This window comes from Anomaloglossus baeobatrachus, chromosome 2 (genome assembly GCF_048569485.1).
Source record: "Anomaloglossus baeobatrachus isolate aAnoBae1 chromosome 2, aAnoBae1.hap1, whole genome shotgun sequence".
Taxonomy (NCBI): Eukaryota; Metazoa; Chordata; class Amphibia; order Anura; family Aromobatidae; genus Anomaloglossus; species Anomaloglossus baeobatrachus.
In genome coordinates this window covers 126,618,635-126,644,304 of record NC_134354.1, presented here as the reverse complement: position 1 = coordinate 126,644,304, position 25,670 = coordinate 126,618,635, and the positions used below count along the sequence as shown (strand labels likewise).

At 46.9% G+C, this 25,670-nt stretch overlaps 1 protein-coding gene across 2 annotated transcripts in view; it reads left to right on the top strand.

Annotated features, from left to right (window-relative positions):
• The window catches only part of INPP5K (inositol polyphosphate-5-phosphatase K), a 115,161-nt gene that overhangs the window by 68,349 nt on the left and 21,142 nt on the right, over positions 1-25,670 (top strand). Inside the window, exons 8-12 of one of the 2 annotated variants that reach the window (XM_075335326.1) lie at positions 5,592-5,701; positions 6,869-6,895; positions 21,012-21,204; positions 23,022-23,159; positions 25,279-25,362. In XM_075335326.1, coding sequence (XP_075191441.1) covers positions 5,592-5,701; positions 6,869-6,895; positions 21,012-21,204; positions 23,022-23,159; positions 25,279-25,362 — 552 coding nt within the window. The remainder of the gene's footprint in view (positions 1-5,591; positions 5,702-6,868; positions 6,896-21,011; positions 21,205-23,021; positions 23,160-25,278; positions 25,363-25,670) is intronic. The other variant, XM_075335327.1, reaches the window with a different exon arrangement.

Below are 25,670 nucleotides of genomic sequence, written 5' to 3'. Positions count from 1 at the left end.
CTGCTAGTGCAGTGAGAGAATGGCAATAGCCGGCTACACAGTAGAGAGGGAGAGAAATCCCTCCCTCCTCTCCTGAGTGCCGGCCCGCCCCCCGCAGCTGAGGTCTGCTCGCACGAACGGACCTCAGTTGCAAGGACACAGGCATGACACTCGGCTCTGCTGTACTGCCAGCACGAGCCGAGTCTCATGCAAGTGGATCGCAGTAGTGCCCGTGTGGCCCCAGCCTAACACTTACACTCATTTTGAAGTGAATATTTGGCACCATAGAAAGCCTGTGGACAGGTGAGCCACAGATCCTGGAACAAAGCAGCTACATTTTTATTATCCTGTAAACCCCCTAACTTATTTCATGTTAATAAATGCATTCAGTATTAATACAAAGGATTTTAGTGATCACATCGTAATGTATGCAGGTATTAAAAGGATGGCATTTGAATACGGCTGATCACGTGGTAATAACACATTAGCACAGTGAGCTGTAATGTTCTGGAAAAAAGGAAAGCTCAGAGCACAATAGGGTTTAATCCACATAGATTAGTAGAGGGGAAGAAAGGGATGTGCTCACTTGATGGTGTGTAACACAGCCACAGTCAAACCAATGTATCAGCTGCCGCAGTATCCACGAGAGGGTAGCAGTGTGATCAAAGGGAGAAGGTTCTATCTGCGCTGCTGATTCCCAATGAAGAACCAGGACAAAAGGTTGAAGAAAGTGGTTTATGCCAACGCGTTTCACAGTCACTCAGACTCCTTCCTCAGGACACCCACTTAAAAAAACATATTTCATTTGTGCCATTAAATACATCTAAAATTTAAATAAAGGCGCCCTGGAACAAAGGGGGAGGAATAGGTCATGTGATACACGTCAAAGAAATAAATTTTACATTGAAAAAATAGGCAATTTTATTGTTTTAATATTTTAACATTGTTGAATGGGGATATTTCACTTCTATCACATGACCTATTGCTCCCCCTTTGTTCCTTTGCCTTAAATTGAATTTTGGATGTTGTGAGGCTTCTTTAGAGCTACTCAAGTGAGGCAGTCACCAAGGTCTTGCTCAAATCAACAGTCTTTATTCACACTATGCAGTGTTACGGACCTGAATCCGGACCGCCACCGGTTCACATAACAATGCAGACCAAACAAATGTCCAGATACTTCAGTGCTGGCCTGTGTTTGCTCGATACAGCCAGTATGCATAGCAGATGTTGCATCTGCAGCCTGGATCCCCCAAGTGAGACACACCTTGCTGTGAATTCCCTGGACATGAGCTATTGCAAAAACCTGGCCTGGAGGGAGAGTTGCGTCCCACTACCAAACCTAGAGCACTCTCCAAAAATAAAAGCCCAAACTGGTTTCATTAAATAAAATACTTGGTTACCGTATTTTTCGGACCATAAGACGCACTTTTTTTCCCCAAATGTTGGGGGAAAGTTGGGGGTGCGTCTTATGGTCTGACTATAGGGCTGCGGCTGGGAATGAGGGTGCTGCGGGTCATCGGGGGCACGAGCAGACAGCAGCAGCGCCTGCCGTGACCACGTGGGCCCGCTCATTACATATGCACGCCCATCCTCCCGCCCATCTCTCAGCGCTGAAGCCGGCACTGACAGGTGGGCGGGAGGACGAGCGGGGACGCGTGCATAGCAAAGAGCCGGCCGCATGATCACCCCTGGCAATTACAGCCTGGAGTGATCATGTGCGGCTGTATTCACTGCCCCCCGCGCTGGTAATGACGCGCGGGGGGCAGTGAATACAGCCGCACATGATCACTGTGCAGTGAATCAGTACACTCACCCGTCCCCGTGTGTGGAGCCGCCCCCCTGCTGCACGCGATGTCTTCCTGTCTGTGCCGGTCAGCTGATCTGTGCTGAGCTGGTCAGCTGATCGGCACAGACAGGAAGACATCGCGATGCAGCAGGGGAACGGCTCCACACACACAGGTCAGTGGCGCAGAGAGGAAGATGATCGGTGCTGGAGGGAGTGAGGAAAAGGTGAGTATAAACGTTTATTTTTTTCTCTGTGCTATAGGATACAGGCCATATGCCAGGATGGTATATGAGCATGATGGGGGCATATAGCAGGATGGGAGTATATGAGCAGGCAGGATGGGGGTATATGAACAGGATGGGAGTATATGAGCAGGCAGGATGGGGGTATATGAACAGGATGGGGGTATATGAACAGGATGGGAGTATATGAGCAGGCAGGATGGGGGTATATGAACAGGATGGGGGTATATGAACAGGATGGATGGGGGGTATACCAATAGGATGGGGGTATATGAACAGGATGGGGTATATGAACAGGATGGGAGTATATGAGCAGGATGGGGGAATATGAACAGGATGCTGGTATGGGAGCAGGATGGGGGTTTATAGCAGGATCATATACAAGGCAGGAGGATCATTACCAGGATGGGGTACCTTTAGTAGAGAATTTGGGGACATTACCCCCATAACAGTGTCAGCAGCAGATCCTTGCCCCATAACAGTGTGCCATGACCACATTTTTTGCTTAAAGTTTTATTTTCCCATTTTCCTCCTCTAAAACCAGGGTGCGTCTTATAGTCCGGTGCATCTTATAGTCCGAAAAATACGGTAAATATCTCGACTAAGTCCATCCTTATTTTATTTTGTGTTGCACTCACAGCGATGACTGATTGCAACACACTCCAGCGGTTCTCACGAGGTGTCCAAGCACATTCTGGGGGATATTACACAGCATCCTTCATAAATGACACCTGTCACTGCCTCACAATGTATACAACCGCACACATGAAACATGATGTTTTCTATGTGATTGTCCTGAGGAAGGAGTCTGACTATAACACATTGACAATAAACCACTTTCTTGCTGGATCTTTATTAGGAATCAGTAGCGCAGATAGAATCCGCTCCCTTTGATCTAGTACAGATGACAATCCAGACTATAATTCTGGGCAAGAATTGAACGAGGCTCTACCGGCCCCTGCTCTACTCTGAGGAAGTAATGGGAGTAAAGTTCCCTGGGAATAGAGACATTTTAGAGGGCTCCCATTAGCAGTAAGATTGGGATTCTCTGGTCTACGGCTATACAGGAGATCGTAACCAGGGAGGTGACATTACAGGTCCGTCATAGGGAATGGGTAGCGTAAATGTGAAGGTTTCTGATGGAGGGTCAGAGCTCAGGTAGAAAATAGGAAAGAACATCATAGTAGAGGGAAGCATTGCATCAAGAAGACCCTTGAAATATAGATTTTCAAAAAGGCTTAAAGGGGTTATCCGGCTTATTTTGAGTTTTTTTCATTATTACCCTATTGGGCTACATTGGGGCAGGTAAGTAGATAGAGACCACTTACCTGCCCTGCTGTCAGCCCCTCTCCCCCGGCTCAGAGTGGTCATGTGACCGCTCCTGCAGCAAATTTGGTGCTTCCGGTCATTTGATGTCAACATGGGCAGGGCCATGTTGACATGCAAATCTGGAAACAGCATGTCTCCTCCCTGCTGGGCTGTACAGTGCGAGGAGTCACCGCCCCCATCCCTGCGCCCTCCCACACATTCCCCCGCACCCCGTACTCTGCCCGCAACCTCCCCCTGCACTGCTGTGGGACCCGTGACCTGGGGGAGGGGCCTGGCGGCGGCTGCCGTGGTGTCAGCGCCAGCACCGGGCCCCTGCTCAGATCGCACATTCAAATATACCGGCATCACAGATGCCGATATATTTGAAAGCGCTGATGAGAGGGAGCGCAGCTTCTCATCACTGTCCGGCTGTCTGTGCTCTCTTCAGCACAGAGGTGACGTCACTACTGTGCTGATATGGCCAGAGCACAGACAGCGCGCGAACGTGCAGGAGCGGCGGGGACCGAGGATGGGTGAGTATGTACTCCCTATGGGGGGGGTCGGTGCACAGCCCGATGTGTGTGTGTGTGTGTGTGTGTGTGTGTGTGTGTGTGTATATGCGGTGCACAACCCGGTGTGTGTGTGTATGCGGTGCACAGCCTGGTGTGTGTGTATGCGGTGCACAGCCCGATGTGTGTGTGTCTGTATGCGGTGCACAGCCTAGTGTGTGTGTGTATGCGGTGCACAGCCTAGTGTGTGTGTGTATGCGGTGCACAGCCCGATGTGTGTGTGTGTGTGTGTGTGTGTATGCGGTGCACAACCCGATGTGTGTGTGTGTGTATGCGGTGCACAGCCTGGTGTGTGTGTGTGTGTGTGTATGTGTATGCGGTGCACAGCCCGATGTGTGTGTGTGTGTGTGTGTGTGTGTGTGTGTGTATGCGGTGCACAGCCTGGTGTGTGTGTGTGTGTGTGTGTGTATGCGGTGCACAGTGTGTGTATGCGGTGCACAGCCTGATGTGTGTGTGTGTGTGTATGCGGTGCACAGCCCGATGTGTGTGTGTGTGTGTGTGTGTGTGTGTGGGTGTGTGTGTATGCGGTGCACAGCCCGGTGTGTGTGTGTGTGTGTGTATGCGGTGCACAGCCTGATGTGTGTGTGTGTGTGTGTGTGTGTGTGTGTGTGTGTGTATGCGGTGCACAGCCTGATGTGTGTGTGTGTGTGTGTGTGTGTGTGTGGGTGTGTGTGTATGCGGTGCACAGCCCGGTGTGTGTGTGTGTGTGTGTGTGTATGCGGTGCACAGCCTGATGTGTGTGTGTGTGTGTGTGTGTGTGTGGGTGTGTGTATGCGGTGCACAGCCTGATGTGTGTGTGTGTGTGTGTGTGTGTGTGTGTGTATGCGGTGCACAGCCCGATGTGTGTGTGTGTATGCGGTGCACAGCCTGATGTGTGTGTATGCGGTGCAGAGCCCAATGTGGGGCTGTTATTTGCAATGCTGTAGTGATGAGAGGTCAGTGCTGGGGCAGAATATACTGACAGGGAATGTGTGTGCAGGGGGCGGGCAGAGGGTGGGGCTGGACACTGGGCGAGGCTGGACACTGAGGCCGGGCAGTGCCAGCTCTGACTGAGGTTTTGCACAGGAAGTGGTCAGTTTGCTTGTGCTGAATGTAAACAAGGAGCTGCAGAGAATAAAGGGATAATTCAAGAGGAACAAAAGTTATAAAACAAAAAATAACAATGTAGGGGTGTTTTATATAACAATACAACACAGATTAGCTTAAACTCAAAAATTTTTGTTATGTCGGACAACCCCTTTAAGGAAAAGAAAAACATTTACAGGAGCCATGAGATGGAAGAAGATCCAATCTATTATTATTATTATTATTATTATTTATTATTATAGCGCCATTTATTCCATGGCGCTTTACAAGTGAAAGAGGGTATACATACAACAATCATTAACAGTACAAAACAGACTGGTATAGGAGGAGAGAGGACCCTGCCCACGAGGGATCACAGTCTACAGGGAATGGGTGATGGTACAATAGGTGAGGACAGAGCTGGTTGTGCAGTGGTCTACTGGACTGAGGGCTATTGTAGGTTGTAGGCTTGGTGGAAGAGGTGGGTCTTGAGGTTCCTCTACAACTCACACCATGTGCTGACAGCCTGGGCGTTGTAGTATCACAACTGGACTGCTGCAAGTTGGCAAAATATAAATTTGTGGGAAAAAAAAAGTTTTAATTTTGCCTACAAACACTTTTTTTTTTTTTGTGCATGTGTAGTTAAATATTGCTAAGAAGACAGAACGATTTCTCCAAGGATTTTTGGAGGGGCCACTGAAGTTTAAGCCAACATACAAATTTGACCTGAACTCGGATGTGTATGATACAAGGTAATATTATCAGCAAAATGTACAGTTATAAAAAGAAAATAAAAATAAGTAAATAAAGTAATTGGACACTTAGTCTGGTGCAAGCGCAGGCCGCGTTCCTAACTTTAGGCTGGGGCTATATGGCACAACAGAGTTTGCGTAGCCGCAGTTTGTTTCTGCTACATCAGTGTCATACAAGTAAATGGTATCACATTGCGATGCTAAGTGTACTGTGACTCCACAGACCCCTATATATCGTATGATGGCTCCATATGACCTCTGTATAAAGTATGATAACCCCCACAGCCACCAGTATATAATATGATGACCACATAGTCTCTCCATAGACAGTATGATGGTCCATTCAGCTCTAAAAGATACAGAATGATGGCCACCAGAGCTCCCCTACTTACAGAATGATGGCTACAGCATCATCTTTATACAGTATGATAGTTTTGCATAGCTCCCTACATACAGCATGATAGATTCACAGAACGGAGGGCCAGAGTTCAGGTAGAACGCAAGGGCATCAGTCGCAATCCGCCGCTCATGCAAGTCTATGGGAAACAACGGAATCCGCCAAACGGATTGCGTTTTTTATCAGAGCGGCGGATTGTGACTGATCATAAACAAAGGAAATGTGAACCTAGCCTTACATAGAATATTGACCAAACAAATACAGTACATCACAAATGTGACTACACTGACTAATTTACATTGTATCAAAGTGTCATATCTTCAGTGTTGTCCGATGAAAAGATATAATAAAGTATTTACAAAAATGCAAGGGGAGTACTCACTTTTGTGATATACTGTATAAATCCATGTTAAGTCTTTTCAGTCTGTGTCACCAAAATTGGATTAACAGAAATTTAGAACATGGGCTGTGCAAAAACAGCAGCACTATGTACAAAGTCTGCATGATGTATTGTTGCTCTATCCTATACAATTTAGTGCAGCTGAACTGCAATACCTCACACAACCTGGGGACATGTGTGGCGCTGTTTCTGGAAGAATGCAGCCATGTTATTCTAACCCTGTCGACTTTTTATGGAGACTAAATGGTTTCTCCTGAGATACCTCATTTGCTTATGGTTTTAGTGTTGTTGTTATGCTGGATAGAAGGGATTTTACAGCCTATCCATGAAATTTGTGTGGTATGTACTGATTCCTATGCTTCATTTTTAGATGGAAGAAGTCACTATTGGGATTTAAGTAAGAGTAAAACCTTTGCATCACCGACTAAAACTAGTTTTAGATTGTACTAATATCAAATAATCAATTATATACTGACATCCTAGATGCCATTTCATGTGTTACTCTGATTTCAGATGTATCTAGTTTTGTCCTTGTATTGTTTTCTTTTTTGAATCATTAGAAATAGAATAATATCATTGTCCTCTCATTTAAGATGTTGATTTTTACTAAATCATCAACTTCAAATACATTTATCTTTAATATTAAAAATACTCAATTTTTTTTTTTTATCTGTTTTCTTCTAAAGTTTTGTGTGCACTCTTGGATAACTGTATTTTTACCTGTATGTTACATTGTATCTACATGTTTAGAGCTATATACAGTTATGTTTACTTGGGGATTTGCCAGAAAAATTAAAATTGTAATTAGAGGATTTGCAAACACAATGGAGGGAGATGGATCTAAACTGAATGCTACAGAATGCTGGTTTATTCACACCAGGAAAACTGGTCTACACACCTTGTGCCAGATTTATTATGTGTTTTCTCTCTATTTTGTTGTATATTATCATTATTAGAAAACAACTTACCACCTTATCTGCCTGATACATTTTTAAACTAAATGTAATGAAACAATGAAAGGGTTCTCTGGTATATTTTTAAAGTTAAACGAGTTCTCCAAGAATGAGATAAAATGGAGTCCCTGATAGAATTCAAACTGCAGCCCATTCTAGTTACTTGTGTGTATGGGCTGCGCAGAGAACACATACAACTACCGAGACCTGTGTTTCAACTCAACAAAACTGGAGAACAAATAAAGATTCAGAAGGATGAACCTGGAGATCGTGGAAATGTATCCCTTAGTGCTCATAGAGGAAGAGATGTATTTCTTCACACATCTGGCCGCTGACTGAGGTATGTGTGATACAGCTATTGTCAGTTGACACACAGATCTTGGTAGCTTTATATCTTCAGTTGCAGTTTGAATTATACCAGGGACGCCTTTTTATCTCATTCTTGAAAAACCTCTTTAACTGAGAAAAGGCAGACTGTAGAAGGAATAAAAATAAAATCATAATAATCCACAGGATTTCAGTACCAGCTCCAGTAATTCTGCTTAAATAGTCTCCACCAAACTGAAAGCTTTGATAAGGCCAGTAATTTGTAGGTCAGAATACCGTCTCATTCGGTCCCGTGGAGATTGTCAGAGCGGCAGCTACATTTTCATCATATCATCTATGTGAACATGTAGAGATGAATGAAGTCGCTTTTTCTTACTTCTTTCACAGCAGTAAACTCCAGTACAATCTCAAGCACCAGTTATAATTATCAGTAGAATTTCAACAAACCAGCCATTTGGCTGTATGGAAATGTCTTTAATGTACCCTCAGGATATGTACAAACAGGGTCTTTTTCAGGAGGATTTTGCCTGTAACCCACCTGAAAAAGTTCTCGTGTTTAAAAGTTATGAGTAAATACACAGCAGTGTTAAAACAACTTGCTTTGCATATGTTCCTTCTTTTATAACTTCTGAACGGTCAGGCTTCAAAAGTTATAAAACTGCTAAAGAAGTGACCTGACCCTTCTTCAGGCATCTTCAGCTTGAATACCATCACTATTGTGTATATATATAAAATAAAAACAAGATGTTGGCGGCAGATCCCCTGACAAAGACGCTTCATGAAAAACACTGTTTTTGAAACAGCAGATGCTTCAGTGTGGATACATCGGGACCTAAAAGATGCCATGCACTCAGATCCTAAGGGCTAGTTATCTACACTGAGCAACCTTACAGAACACAATGCAGTCTGTAAGCTCTGTGATTAAAAGTTGTGGTTTTGCTCTGCTTTCACCTTTGTGAACCGCTAATATTGAATTTTATCAGTTTGGTTGGTGCTAAAACAATCCATGAGCATTAACAACAAAACAAACACAAAGTGTAACTTTAATATCCCAGAGCCATTCTCTCTACCAATAAATTACATGCACCTGTTCTATACAGGTAGAAAATGCTCAGTGCATGTAGCAACCTTTGTGAAAATAATAAATAAGGTAGATTTAATTGCCCATGGTCCTCCAGTGGAGAAGTTTAGTAAATCCTAGAGAAAATTAAAGGGAACCTGTCATCAGTTATACTACCCGAACCACGGACAGCATGAATCCGACATTGGCAGCACAATTGCAGCCAGGGATGTCTTTCTCTAAAATACTGCTGTATTTTAGTGTAAATCTAGTTTAAACAACTCCAGTTGACTGAAATGCAAGTCTTAAGGTTTGTGCACCCGCATATTTTGTTTCTGCAGACTTTTTTGTTGCAAACCCTGAAATGTTAGTAGTAAAAACGCAGCATAAATACTTTTTTTTTTTTTTTTTAAAGAATACTTAAACCTCCACCTGTTAGAATTAGCATAAGTATTAAACCATCGATGTAACTTTTCACTCCCAAGACCTGTGGTGAGGTCATACCCATGTGACCAGAAGGGACGGGGCCTCAGCCAACAAAGCTGATACACCACAAAGCAACATTTTCCTATTGGCTGAGGCCCCGCCTATTATGGTCACATGGGTATGACCTCACCACAGGTCCTGAAAGTGAAAAGTTACATTGATTGTATAATACTTATGCTAATTCTAACAGGGGGAGGGGATAACTCTGAATACCCCCCAGATATTATCTGCTCCTCAGCTGTTGTCACTCAGCAAGCTGCCTATTTTATAAACTCTACTTTCTTGGATTTCAAATCCTATACATCCTAGCTGACCACTAATGGTATGTATAGACTCCGCTTGATAGTGCCAGTATAGCACTGGCTTTAGGTTATATACGAAAATCCTGGTAATTGGCAGAATGTCAATTCTTTAAAGGGAACCAATGTTAAATTGTTTCAAAACTGCAAGGAACAAATCAGCAACGTATGCATGAGACTTCAGGAATCCCATTCGCTTTGCTGGTAGTACCGTGTTTCCCCGAAAGTAAGACAGTGTCTTACATTCTTTTTACCCCCAAAAGTGCCACTATGTCTTACTTTCGGGGTATGTCTTATATTGGAAAAAATCCCACAGCAATCGCAGCAAGTCTCCATGCAATGTACCGTATGGGGACTTGCCGCGATTGCGCCCTAAGTGTACCGCAAGTTAAGGAAACTTAACCACCAGTGGCTGCACATGAGGGCACTGAGGCTGCGTGATCTTGTATGTTGTCCATGGTCCTGATGGACCACGGACAACATTACTGCAACATTTCTCAGTAGCCGAGCGTTCAGCTGAGCGCCTGACCGCCGGCATGTCAGCTCTCAGCTGAGCGCTCAGCCGCCGGCATGTCAGGGCTCTCAGCTGAGAGCTGTCACATGCCGGCGGCATGTCAGGGCGCTCAGCTGAGCGCTCGGCCGCCGGCATGTCAGGGCGCTCAGCTGAGAGCTGTCACATGCCGGCGGCATGTCAGAGCGCTCAGCTGAGCGCTCGGCTGCCGGCATGTTAGGGCGCTCAGCTGAGCGCTTTGCCGCCGGCATGTCAGGGCTCTCAGCTGAGAGCTGTCACATGCCGGCGGCATGTCAGGGCGCTCAGCTGAGCGCTCGGCCGCCGGCATGTCAGGGCGCTCAGCTGAGAGCTGTCACATGCCGGCGGCATGTCAGGGCGCTCAGCTGAGCGCTCGGCCGCCGGCATGTTAGGGCGCTCAGCTGAGCGCTTTGCCGCCGGCATGTCAGGGCTCTCAGCTGAGAGCTGTCACATGCCGGCGGCATGTCAGGGCGCTCAGCTGAACGCTCGGCCGCCGGCATGTTAGGGCGCTCAGCTGAGCGCTTTGCCGCCGGCAAGTCAGGGCGCTCAGCTGAGAGCTGTCACATGCCGGCGGCATGTCAGGGCGCTCAGCTGAGCGCTCGGCTGCCGGCATGTTAGGGCGCTCAGCTGAGCGCTTTGCCGCCGGCATGTCAGGGCTCTCAGCTGAGAGCTGTCACATGCCGGCGGCATGTCAGGGCGCTCAGCTGAACGCTCGGCCGCCGGCATGTTAGGGCGCTCAGCTGAGCGCTTTGCCGCCGGCATGTCAGGGCTCTCAGCTGAGAGCTGTCACATGCCGGTGGCATGTCAGGGCGCTCAGCTGAACGCTCGGCCGCCGGCATGTTAGGGCGCTCAGCTGAGCGCTTTGCCGCCGGCAAGTCAGGGCGCTCAGCTGAGAGCTGTCACATGCCGGCGGCATGTCAGGGCGCTCAGCTGAGCGCTCGGCTGCCGGCATGTTAGGGCGCTCAGCTGAGCGCTTTGCCGCCGGCATGTCAGGGCTCTCAGCTGAGAGCTGTCACATGCCGGCGGCATGTCAGGGCGCTCAGCTGAACGCTCGGCCGCCGGCATGTTAGGGCGCTCAGCTGAGCGCTTTGCCGCCGGCATGTGAGGGCTCTCAGCTGAGAGCTGTCACATGCCGGCGGCATGTCAGGGTGCTCAGCTGAGCGCTCGGCCGCCGGCATGTCAGGGTTCTCAGCTGAGAGCTGTCACATGCCGGCGGCATGTCAGGGCGTTCAGCTGAGCGCTCGGCCGCCGGCATGTTAGGGCGCTCAGCTGAGAGCTGTCACATGCCGGCGGCATGTCAGGGCTCTCAGCTGAGCGCTCGGCCGCCGGCATGTCAGGGCGCTCAGCTGAGCGCTCGGCCGCTGTAACTGTACTGTAAAGAAGAAAAAAAATAAATAAATTTTTACTACGTCTTACTTTCGGGGTACGTCTTACATTAGCCGACCCCCCCCAAAACCCCCACTACGTCTTACTATCGGGGGTGTCTTACTATCGGGGGTGTCTTACTATCGGGGAAACACGGTAGTCTTTGTTTTTTTGTGACAACTGTGCAGGGAAAAAATGTGTCAAAAACTCAGTACAGTGGAACCTTGGTTAACGAGAACAATCCGTTCTGGGACTGTGCTTGTTAACCAAGTTACTCGTTCAGCAAAGCAAAATTTCCCATAGGAAATCATTGCAATGCAGGCAATTCGTTCCACAACTTGTTAAATGTCCCATTCAGGTCCCCTATTGTGTTATTCTACACATGCACAAACACGCACAAACTTATACAAACACACAAGCACATGCACATATTATGCTCACCTTACCTTCCGTTCCATCACCGGTCTCCTGGGACTTGCTGTTCTCTGGTACGGGCTGTGTATCGGGTTACCATAACGATGAGGGAGGAACTTCCGCTGCCAGAGCGCTGACGTCAAAGGCAGGAGCTGCTTGCCTCTGATTGGTCAGCGCGCTGCCTTTGAGTAGCGGTGACAGAGGAAGTTCCTGCTTCATCGCTATGGTTGCCGATGCACAGCCTATACCGACGAACTACAGGACCCAGGAGGCCGTCGATGGAACAGAAGGTACACATATTACGCTCACCTTACCTTCCATTCCATCGCCGGCGTCCTGGGTCTTGTAGTTCGCTGCGAGGACGTCGCAATGAGCCAGCGGACTACAAGAACCATGAGGCTGGCGATGAAACGGAAGGTAAGGTGAGTATAATACTGTATGTGTGTGTGTGTGCGTGTCTGTTTGTGCGTGCTTGTGTGTGTTTGTGTGGACTGCAAGTGCGGGTCAGAGCGCGGTGGATGTACGGAACCGGAAGTGTGTGCGGTGAGGATTTTGCTCGTACATCAAAGCTTTCTCATAAACCGGGTTACAAATTTACAGAAAGCTTTGCTTGTTAAGCGAAATTCTCGTTAAGTGGGTTACTCGTTAAGCGAGGTTCCACTGTAAATAAAAATTAAAATGTGCACATACCCTTAATGAAGGGCTCACTGGAGTACGAAGTCATTTATTAAAGGGAACCTGTCGGGTCCCCAGTGCACCCAGAACCACAAGCAGTTCTGGGTGCAGATCTAGAATTCATGCCTAAGGCCCTGTGCGCACTTGCCGGTTTTTGCCGCAGATTTCCTGCGGTTTTGCTGCATGTTATGTTCATAACATCTCTGCAGTGATTCACCAGCAAAACTTATGGGAAAAAAAATGCTGTGCGCACTATGCGGATTTTGACAGCTGCATGTTTTGCTGCGGGATTGCCGCAGCAAAAACAATTGCATGTCACTTCTTTCTTTGTCGCTCCATTGGGAGACCCAGACAATTGGGTGTATAGCTATTGCCTCTGGAGGCCACACAAAGTATTACACTTAAAAGTGTAAGGCCCCTCCCCTTCTGGCTATACACCCCCAGTGGGATCACTGGCTCACCAGTTTTGTGCTTTGTGCGAAGGAGGCAACACATCCACGCATAGCTCCACTTTTTAGTCAGCAGCAGCTGCTGACTATGTCGGATGGAAGAAAAGAGGACACATATAGTGTCCCCAGCATGCTCCCTTCTCACCCCACTGTATGTCGGAGGTGTTTGTAAGGTTGAGGTACCCATTGCGGGTACGGCGGCAGGAGCCCACATGCTGATTCCTTCCCCATCCCTTTTTACAGGGCTCTGGGTGAAGTGGGATTTACCGGTCTCCAGGCACTGAGACCGTGCTCCATCTACAGCCCCTGGAGAAGATGCTGGATGGAGCGGAGTACATCAGGGACATGGCCCTGCTTCCTCAAGGTACTCTGTGTCCCCGTGCATTTGGCGCTCACACCGCAGCATGCTGGGTGTTGTAGTGCGCCGGGGGACATCAGCGCTGCGGCGCCTGTGCCATGGCCTCATTCAGCTTTGCTGAAGCAGGCTCACTTATGGGAATTGGTCGCGCCGGCCGCTGGGACTGCGGCGCGGCTGGCACTTGTAGTGCGCCGGGGACTTCAGCGCGGCCTGCGCTTTTACGGCGGCCGCGCTGATAACTAGAGTCCCCGGCTTTTGCGGCCTGCTTCCGTTCGTTCCCGCCCCCAGACCTGCCAGTCAGGAGAGGGGCGGGACGCTGGCCACTTCCAGGAATCGGTCGCGCCGGCCGCTGGCAGCGGCGCGGCTGGCACTTGTGGTGCGCCGGGGACTTCAGCGCGGCCCGCGCTTTTACGGCGGCCGCGCTGATAACTAGAGTCCCCGGCTTTTGCGGCCTGCTTCCGTTCGTTCCCGCCCCCAGACCTGCCAGTCAGGAGAGGGGCGGGACGCTGGCCACTTCTATGAATCGGTCGCGCCGGCCGCTGGAACTGCGGCGCGGCTGGCACTTGTGGTGCGCCGGGGACTTCAGCGCGGCCCGCGCTTTTACGGCGGCCGCGCTGTTAACTCGAGTCCCCGGCTTCTGGGCCTAGTCTCCCTTCGTTACCGCCCACAGCCCTGACAGTCAGGGTAGGGGCGTGACGCTGCATAGAGCAGAGCTGAGAGCTGGAGTATGTTTTGCATACTCCACCCCTCTCACTGTGTGCACTGTGAATCCGGATTCCCGCACTTTCTCAGGCACGCCCACGGCTTCCTTCTCTACAAGGACACCGGCAGCCATTAGTGTCAGTTTCTGTACGATACAGAGACAAGTGTGGAAGACCCTGGCATTCTGATAGTCACACAATCGCTGTAACAGGCGTTAAGCAGCACCTGTGGTGCTAACCCCACTAGTGCAGAAGTGCACTTATAGATATGCTTGTACTATATACATTGCACTGTTTGGTCGCACGTTGTATATACCCTCCTGGATTATGCGGAGGAGTTATCAGCATATTCTCTGTGTAAAACAAAGGTGCAGAACCACATGTTTTTCTATACAGCTGGTACAGCATGTACGGCTATACGGCCGGCAGGTACATAGACTCCCATTGTATGCATTAATGGCCAGGGGATGAGGACGGTGTCTGCAGTATTTACTGACAGTTTTTCTGAGACTATGGCTATGATACTAGAAGCCTAGCAGTCCGGACATGTCTCTCACAATATGGGCACTGTTGAATCATTGATCCATGGCCCCCCTCAGTGTGAATAACTAACAGCTCCGGGAATGTCACACGCATCCCAGAGTCACGGCTCTGCACGGACGTCAGTCCCAGACAGCCTAAGTGGGCTCGCTATGAGCGGCCTCGGTTTCATCAGGGTCCTAACAGAAGGACTCGCTGTGTAATGAGGCGGAAGTAGCGGCTCAGGATTCTGATCCTGAGACCGCTCTCAATCTGGATACACCTGATTGTGACGCCATAGTAAATAATCTTATAGCGTCCATCTATAGAATGTGGGTTATTTCTCACAGCTCCTCCAGTGGAGGAGTCAGCTTCACGTATTTTTCTGGACCACTCTGCCTTCAGAGAGGCAGTCCAGGAACACCACGCTTATCCAGATATGCGCTTCTCCAAACGGCTTAGGATACACGTTATCCCTGTCCCCTGACTTGGTCAAGGACTGGACCCAATGTCCCGAGCGGCATCCTCCAATCTCCAGGCTTGTAGCTAGATCCATAGTTGCAGTGGGAGATGGGACTGCAAACTCAAAGATGCCACTGACAGACAGATGGATCTCTGGTCGAAAGCCATCTATGAGGCTGTCGGCGCACCGTTGGCTCCGGCATTCTCTCCCTTGGGGCACTCCAAGCTATTTCAGCTTGTCTTACACAGATTGACACGGTTACACGTACATCTGTGCCGCAGGTGGCATCCTTAACCTCTCAAATGTCTGCATTTGTTTCTTACGCGATTCAGGTTGTCCTGGACTCTGCGAACCGTGCGGCGGTAGCCTCCGCTACTCCGTGTTTTTAAGCAGAGCCTGGTCTGCTCGTTAAGTGAATGGAAGGCAGATTCTGCTTCCAAAAAAGGTTGCCTAACCAGTTGCCTTTTTCTGCTGACCGACTGTTTGGTGAGCGTTGGATGTAACCATCAAACAGTCCAGGGGTAAGGATTCATCCTTTCCTCAGCCCGGACACAACAAACCCCAACAGAGCAAGAGGCAGTCGGGGTTTTCGGCCTTTTCGAGGCTCGGGCAGGTCCCATTTTTCCTCGTCCAATGTGGACTCAAAAGGATCAGAGGAGCTAAGATTCTTAGCGGGCTCAGTCTCGCCCAAAAAAGCGACAGTCTGAAAACCCGCTTCCAAGGCGGCTTCCTCATGACTTGCGGCCTCGGTCGGTAGCAGGCTCTCCCGCCTTGGCGATATTTAGCTGCCATAGGTCAATGACCATTGAGTGTGAGACATTCTGTCTCACGGGTACAGGATAGAGCTCACTTCTCGTCCTCCAACTCGATTCTTCAGAATTTCTCCACCTCCCGGCCGGGCCGCTGCTCTTCTGCAAACAGGGTGCACTCTATAGGCAGAAAGAGTGATGACCCCCGTTCCTCTTCAGGAACAAGGTCACGGTTTTTACCCCAAATTCTTTGCGGTACCTATAACAACGGGCCGTTCCGTCCCGTTCTGGATCTAAAAATGCTCAGCAAGCTCGTGGACACCAGGCGGTTCCGGATGGAATCCCTCCGCCATGTCATCGCCTCAAGGTCCCAAGGATATTTCCTAGCATCATTAGGCATCAAGGATGCTTATCCACACGTGCCGATTGATCCAGAGCACTAGCGTTTCTACGCTTCGTTATAGGAGACGAACACCCTCTGTTCGTAGCTCTACCTTCCGGCTAGCGACAGTCCAACTGGTCTTCGCCAAGGTCAGGGCAGCAGTAGTCACAGTCCTGCACTCTCAGGGTCACTCTGTGGTCCCGTATTTAGACGATCTACTTGTCAAGGCACTCTCTTAGGAAACATGCCAACACTGCCCGAACGTTGCGCTGGAGACTCTCTAGAGTTTTGGGTGGATCATCAACTTTTTAAAGTCAGATCCGACCCCGACCCTATCGATAACATATCTAGGCATAGAGTTTCTTACTCTCTCAGCGATAGTGAAGCTGCCGCTAGACAAACAGCATTCACTACGGGCTGCAAGCTCTTCTTTAAGAACCAGTCGCACACATTGAGACGCCTCATGCACTTCCTACGTAAGATGGTAGCAATGGAGGCAGTTCCTTTCGCGCAGTTTTACTGCGTCCACTACAATGGGACATTCTCCGCCAATGGGACGAGGAGTCGACGTCCCTCAACAGAGTCGTCGTTCTTTCTCAGGCGGCCAAGGAATCTCTACGGTGGTGGCTTCTTCTCACCTCTTGGTCAAAAAGAAGGTCCTTCCTATCCCCGTCCTGGGCGATAGTTACGACAGACGCGAGTCTATCAGGGTGGGGAGCAGTTTTTCTCCACTACAGCGCTCAGGGTACGTGGACTCAGCAAGAGTCCACTCTTCAGATCAATGTTCTTGAACACAGAGCAGTGTATCTTGCCCTACAATCCTTCCAACAGCGGCTGGAAAGCAAGCATATCCGACTTCAGTCGGACAGCTCCACAGCGGTGGCATACATCAACCACCAAGGAAGAACGCGCAACCGGCAAGCCTTCCAGGAAGTCCGGCAGGTTCTGATGTGGGTGGAAGACACGGCATCCACCATATCCACAATTCACATCCCAAGTGTGGAAACTAGGAAGCTGACTTCCTAAGTCGCTGAGGTGTGGCCGAAAGAGTATGGTCTCCTCACCCGGACGGGTTTCAGGAGATCTGGCGCCGCTGACAGAGGCCGGACGTCGATCTAATGGCGTCACGGCACAACAACAATGTGCCAGCTTCATGGCACGGTTTCACAATCATCGAGCTCTGGCGGCAAACGCCTTAGTTCAGCATTGGTCGCAGTTCCAGCTACCTTAGGTGCCACCTCTGGCATTGTTGCCCAGAGTACTGCGCTAGATCAAGACCGACTGCGGCCGCGCCATCCTCGTCGCTACAAATTGGCCGAGGATGTTGTGGTACTCGGTTCTGTGGTGCCTCACGGTAGGCTAACCGGGGGCACTACCAGACCAATCAGACTGGCTGTCTCAAGGGCCATTCTTCCATTTGAATTCTACGGCCCTCAACCGGATGGTGTGGCATTGAGTCCTGGAACCTAGTGTCGTCAGGATTACCTCAGGACGTGGTTGCCACCATGACACAGGCTAGCATACCAACGTCCGCCAAGATTGACCACAGGACGTGGAAGATGTTCTTATCTCGGTGCTCGGCGCAGGGTGTTTCTCCCTGGCCGGTTGCATCGTCTATGTTTCCTTCCTTCCTGCAATCTAGGTAGGAAAATGGGTTGTCGCTCAGTTCCCTTTAGGGACAAGTCTCAGCGCTATCTGTATTTTTTCAGAAACGACGACTTCCTCAGGTACGCACGTTCCTACGGGGAGTTTGTCTTCTCAGCACTCCGTACAAGCGGCCGTTAGAGCCCTGAGATCTGAACAAGGTTCTAATTGCTCTCCAGATGCCGCCTTTCGAGCCTTTGAAGGATGTCTCCCTTCCCGTTTTTCACGGGAAGTGGCCTTCTAGTAACGGTCTCGTCTCTTAGGAGAGTTTCCGAGCTAGCAACGCTCTCATACAAACTCCCTTCCTGGTCCTTCACCAGGACAGGGTAGTTCTGCGTCCGGTTCCGGAATTTCTCCCTAAGGTGGTATCCCATTTTCATATCAATCAGGATATCACCTCACCTTCTTTGTGTCCTCGTCCAGTCCATCAATTTCAGAAAGATTTGCATCTGTTGGTTCTGGTGAGAGCACTCAGGTTCTACTTCCCGCATGGCGCTCCTGCGCCACCCGGATGCACTCTTTGTCCTTGTCGCTGGTCGGCGTAAACAGTCGCAAGCTTCCAGATCCACCCTTGCTCGGGGGCTCGAGGAACCAATTCTTGAAACCTACAGTTCTACTGGGCTTCTGGTTCTCTCAAGGCCGAAGGCCCATTCTACCAGAGCCGTGGGTGCATCCTGGGCATTACGGCACCAGGCTACGGCTCAGCAGGTGTGTCAGGCACCCACCTGGTCGAGTCTACTTACTTTTACCAAGCATTATCAGATGCATACCTACGCTTCGGCAGACGCCAGCCTAGGTAGATAAGTCATTCAGGCGGCGGTTGGCCACCTGTAGGAGAGGGCCGTTTGACGGCCCTATCATGAGGTATTCTTTTACCCACCCAGGGATTGCTTTTGGACATCCCAATTGTCTGGGTCTCCCAATGGAGCGACAAAGAAGAAGGGAATTTTGTTTACTTACCGTAAATTCCTTTTCTTCTAGCTCCAATTGGGAGACCCAGCACCCGCCCTGTTTTCTCGGGGTTTTTCTGTTTTTTCGGGTACACATGTTGTTCATGTGGTATGGTTCAGTTCTCCGATGTTTCCTCGGATTGAATTGGTCTTTAAACCAGTTATTGGCTTTCCTCCTTCTTGCTTTGGCACTAAAACTGGTGAGCCAGTGATCCCACTGGGGGTGTATAGCCAGAAGGGGAGGGGCCTTACACTTTTAAGTGTAATACTTTGTGTGGCCTCCAGAGGCAATAGCTATACACCCAATTGTCTGGGTCTCCCAATTGGAGCTAGAAGAAAAGGAATTTACGGTAAGTAAACAAAATTCCCTTCTTTCCGCACGTCGCTACGGCATTTCACTCCATTGACTGCAATGTAATTGTGAAATCCCGCAGGACGCAAATAGCCAATGGGTAAATTTCAAAATTCAAACAATGATAGCAAATTTCAGAATAGCAGCTCTCTTAGTGCAAAGAAAATTAAAAAATTAACCTTTAATAATTCCACTAAAATGGTTAAATAACCACAGACAAACAACACTAAAAAGTAGGTTTGGCCCCTCCTGTCACTTAGGGGATATGTATAAACCAAAACTATAGTTGAATTTCAACCACAATAATAGATTGGACCCATCTCACCAAATCATGGGTGCCATTGAAGTCTACTGGTAATGATAATAAATTGGATTTATCTCACCAAATTTATACAGGTGCCACTCTTCATTAAGGATAATGGGGTCCAATTCATTCCACAATGGAGCCCTTAAGAAATGTTATCTCCCTGGGAGATATTTTTCTTCAATGTGCTTTATTGCATTGAATGCATTAAAACACATATACCAACCTGCACGCGGCAAAACCACGGCAATACCGCAAGCAATACCGTGGTAAAACCGCCGCAAACCGCATGCGGTTTTCGGGTGCGGTTTGCTGCGTTTTTTTTACCGTGGGTGCAGTAATCTTTCAGACCCTGCTGAATTTTCTTAAGAAAATTCCGTTTTCCAGTGCTCACAGGGCCTAACAGTCCCAGCATCTAGTAGCATACATAAACAGATCTTTAGAAAAAGTATTTCTAAAGATCGTTTGATATGCTAATTAGGGCAGTGACTAGTCACAAGGGCGTTCCCTGACTAGTCGGCCCAGATAGCATGTTATCACGCCCCTGTAGGCATGATGACCTGCTTTACAACAGCCAGCGTCATAGTAACGTGATACAAAGCTGTGCATGCGCACGGCTTTGTACCTGTTAGCACTGAGCTTCTTTGACGCTTGGTGCATGCGTATCTGACTTCAAAGACGCTCACTGCCCATGATTGGAAGTAGTCTGCACTTCCGGTCATGCGCACTACTCCATAGCCAGATGTGTGTCTCGAATTCAGAGAGGAGTAGTGTGCATGACCGGAATTGCGGACAACTTCCAATCATGGGCAGTGGGCCTATTTGAAGCCAAGTACGCATACACCCGGTGTCAAAGGAGCTCAGTACCAAAGCCCTTGTGACTAGTCACTGCCATCTTTAGCAAATACTTTTTCTAAGATCTGTTTATGCTACTATATTCTACTATATGCTACTGAGCCTGTTAGGGAGGGGTTCTAGATATGCACCAAGAACTGCTAGTGGTTCTGGGTGCACTGTTCTCTTTGAGGGGCACATTTCACCTAATGAATCCGGCACGTCTTTAGTGGTATTTGTCGAATTTAACAGGCGGCAATGGACACACCCCATCCTGCCCGAAGTCCTCCACAGTTCTGCTCATTTCGGCAGAGTTGCTTCAAACTGGTGTGACAATGCCAAAACTCGCAAGATTTTTGTCACCACAGAGATGATGACATGGCCATCAACAAACACCTGAACAGCTAGTGGCACAGCAGCTCAACGGCACCAAACTAAGCCTAATTCACACTGGACTACATTTTTCCAAAGGCTCCGTAGCAAAAATCACCGCACAGGACCTTCCGATGAAATCCTCAGTGCCCTGATTGTGTGCAAAGTCTTGTTCTCCATGGTATGGGACTGTACAGTACCTAGTGGAAAACTATAGGACCTAAGAGCTAGAACATGTGGACTGCCGTGAAAAGCATATTTGTTTTAGGATTTGACTTCTTCTTCAGTTACCCTTCTGTATATAATCTTATAATCTTTTATTTTCTAGTGGAAAAAAACGCAAACCAGCTTGGACTGATCGCATTCTGTGGAAATTAAAGGAGGATTCAGAGAGTGAATTGGACGAAGCTGCTGGCACAGATTTTGAGCATATCTTAAAAGTCCATTTAGAAAAGTATGCAAGTCACATGAGCTATGGGATTAGTGATCACAAACCGGTAACAGGAACCTTCACCATACAGGTACACTGCACTGAACACGATACTTAAAAACACTATGGTAGTATTTAATTAAAGAGGTTTTCCTATGAACAAAGCTAATTTTAAAGTTCATTTTAATCAATAGATCTTAATATAATAATAATTTCCACAATTGGAAGTGTTTAAAGAAAATGTTCCTGTGCTAAGATAATCTTATATATGTGTTCATACTATGTACTGTGTAATGGCCGTGTCTGATCATACCACATCTCCCGAGCTGGGGAGGAAGTGATAAAGTATACAAACATTATAGCACAGGATCACAAATTATTCTTTCTTTGAGGTAAAACATTTTTTAAAAACAGGCAGACAAATGTTTTCCTTCACAAAAACAATCAGCTGTGATATTGTGCTGTAACATCTATATACAGTACAGACCAAAAGTTTGGACACACCTTCTCATCTCTAGAACAACTATTAAGAGGAGACTTTGTGCAGCAGGTCTTCATGGTAAAATAGCTGCTAGGAAACCACTGCTAAGGACAGGCAACAAGCAGAAGAGACTTGTTTGGGCTAAAGAACACAAGGAATGGACATTAGACCAGTGGAAATCTGTGCTTTGGTCTGAGGAGTCCAAATTTGAGATCTTTGGATCCAACCACCGTGTCTTTGTAGAAAAAGTGAATGGATGGACTCTACATGCCTCGTTCCCACCGTGAAGCATGGAGGAGGAGGTGTGATGGTGTGGGGGTGCTTTGCTGGTGACACTGTTGGGGATTTATTCAAATTTGAAGGCATATAGAACCAGCATGGCTACCACAGCATCTTGCAGCGGCATGCTATTCCATCCGGTTTGCGTTTAGTTGGACCATCATTTATTTTTCAACAGGACAATGACCCCAAACACACCTCCAGGCTGTGTAAGGGCTATTTGACTAAGAAGGAGAATGATGGGGTGCTAAGCCAGATGACCTGGCCTCCACAGCCACCAGACCTGAACCCAGTCGAGATGGTATGGGGTGAGCCTGGACCGCAGAGTGAAGGCAAAAGGGCCAACAAGTGCTAAGCATCTCTGGAAACTCCTTCAAGACTGTTGGAAAACCATTTCCGGTGACTACCTCTTGAAGCTCATCAAGAGAATGCCAAGAGTGTGCAAAGCAGTAATCAAAGCAAAAGGTGGCTACTTTGAAGAACCTAGAATATAAGACATATTTTCAGTTGTTTCGCACTTTTTTAAGTATTTCATTCCACATGTGTTAATTCATAGTTTTGATGTCTTTAATGTGAATCTACAATTCTCAGAGTCATGAAAATAAAGAAAACTCTTTGAATGAGGTGTGTCCAAACTTTTGGTCTGTACTGTATATATACTCTTTTTAGCCTTGTCCCCGGTCCAGGAGCTGTTATGATCAGACCATGTCCCTGTACGGTCAGACACGGCCATTACATTGTACATAGCAGGGGCACATCTATAAGATTATCTCGGCATAGGAACATTTTTTTTTTTTTTTTTAAACATATCTAATTGTGCAAATCCATAAGTATGATAAGAAATAAATAAAAATGTTGAGCCAAGTGTAATCCCATAAGGCACTCTGTATCAGCAGTGTGGCCATGTTATGTGACCATATGGACGTGACATTCCAAATAATCTCAGGCGGATTCCCATGGACAAAGACTTTCACAGAAAATAACTTTTTAAAATTATAGTTTCGGAAATGTACAATGCTAATCCGTGCCTTGTTTATATGATTTACTTCTTTACTATGCAATGTCTGAAGTAGGCACAAATCTTGATGGTTAATTGTACGGTGATCTACAACGCTCCTTGTCCAAGTGATCTGTCAAATTACTTGTAGGTGAAGCCTCTGATCCTCGCACCTTCAGTAACTCTACGAGCGGAGGGAGAATGGAACGCCGATCACGACTCTCTCATCAGCTATTCTGTGAGCAAAGATTTTCCCAGCAGTACCTGGGATTGGATTGGGCTCTACAGGGTATGTAATGGTTAATGCCTTTTGTGTAAATGAAGATCAGCTTACAGTAGAAACCTGTGATTATTCCTGTAATGCACCTCTCATAGAATATGAGAAATTCTATACCAAGTTTTGTTATATATGATGCATTGACAGAATCTATGAGGTTTAATGGCTTTCTTCCCTGCAGAGTTATTGCTTCTTTTCTGTCCATCTTTGATGATTAATATATAAATATTTCCAAGAAACCGATTTATTTTGACAAACATAACATCTTTTTGCTACTTGCGTGCGTGGGCTAACGATGTATGTATGTAATGATGTAGATAATAATTATAGCAAAGATCAAACCAATCCCTTCAATAAAGGGCCTGATGATTAAAAAAAAAAAAAAACAAAAAGGGGGGGGTGCTTCAGATTCCAAAGTAATTTTTCTTTCTAAATTCCGTTCTGTAAAGGGCTATATTCTAAACTATTTTTTAATATATGTCAATTAAAAATTAAATAACCAAAAAAATCCATGAGGCTAAGTTAGAACAAAGTGTACATATATGCTGTAACCATCAAGGAACCTGTGCAGTATCCCATGGGAAATTTTGCAACCCACACAAAACTGGATAAAAACCGGAGAAAAAAAGTGGATTTGATGCAAAAAAATTGCAAGTTTATTAATGATTGGTACATAAACACAGTAACAAAAGATACGTCAGTAAATGTAAAAGAGGTGACAGAAAAAGGCAGGAACACTATTGGCACAAATGTACAATGTAAAAATGAGCACATTACCAAAGAGCGTATATAGGTACAAGGTAGCATATAATACCATAGTAATGTGTCTTCCTATTCTCATTTGGTAGAACCTGCCTTTTTCTGTCACCTCTTTCACATTTACTGACGTATCTTTTGTTACTGTGTTTATGTATCAGTCATTAATAAACTTGCAATTTTTTGCATCATATCCACTTTTTTTCTCCGGTCAATTAAAAATTGCCTACCGTTCCATTACTACACTATCTAACTGCTTTTCTATATTTTTTTTCACTTCCTTTTTGATAGCGCTTTGTTTGAGAATCCCAGTGCATGCTGGAGTACTCAAACGAAGTGTCATCAGGAGGCAGAGGCTGCGGTTAATGACGCAGCCTCTGCCCCCTACCTGCAACGAAGCATCATCAGTGACGCTCGTTTCAGTGGCTGGGTTAGTCCCAGTGTGATGTGCACAATGACAGCGCGCTCTCGGTTACTGGCTCAGATTTGCAGTAGTGATTCTTCTGCAAAAGAGCGTGTTGTCAGAAAACCTAGCGTGGAGAGACCAGAGCTGCCCTCGAAAGTGAATTCCCTGGTCTCTGGACGCTGGGTATTCTGACAGTGCGCTCTCCTGAGCGATCAACATATACAGTGCACTGTCATTGTGCACATTGCACTGGGACAAGCCCAGCCTCTCTGAAACAAGCATCCTTGATGATGCTTTGTTTCAGGGAGAGGACAAAGTCTGCTGCAGTGACTAAAGCCTATGCCTCCTGATGACGCTTCGTTTGAGTATCCCAGCATACATTGGGATTCTGAAAGCGCTGTCAAAAAAAAAATAGGAAAGCCGTTACATAGCGTAGTTATGGAACTTTACGGAATTTTTAATTAAAGTATATTAGAAAATAGTTTAGATTATGACACTAAATAGATATCGATTTAGGAGGAAAATTACTCTGGATTTTAGAGCACTCCTTTCATAAAGTAAATGATACAACAATATACTTTAGCTATCCAAGATCCCTGCCCCCCCATGTTCAGATATCTGTGCTGGTAACAGCGGGTCCACAGTTGTGCACTTTTGGAAATTCTCTTGAATGGGAGCAAAGTACACTGATAGTTTAATCAATTTCTTAATAGTTTAATTGATATCAGTGTAATTCAATATCGACAACTGCGCTTCTGCTGTGAATAGTTAGGGATAGCTTTCTATTATTAATATAATCAATTAAAAGGTAAGTATTCTTTGTAGTCCTTTTATCTAAAGGTGTTTTGTTTTTTTTTGCCTTTTGGCAATATTATTTTTTTTTAATAATCATATTTTTTTTAACCGTATGCATAGCCATTAGTAATGCTAGCAATTAGTTTATCCCAGGTAATTTGTTTTGTTTTTTAGGCTACTTTTAGACATACAAATGACTATGTCACTTATGCCTGGGTTAAAGATGATGAAATTTCTTTTAGTGAAGACTGTAATCAGGTAAGTAAAGAATATGTTCATGTACACATCATCTTCATGTAATAAATGTATATGTGCATCCACTCTGTATTACCTTTGGACATTGTCCTCATAGACTGCATAAACCTTTCTCAATCTCATGGATTTCAAGGACCACTCAAATTGATGCACTGTTAACATCAACACACAATATATTCTGGGTGACACCAACACATACAATATATTCTGGGTGACACTAGCACATACAATATATTCTGGGTGACACTAGCACATACAATTATATTCTGGGTGACACCAACACATACAATATATTCTGGGTGACACCAACA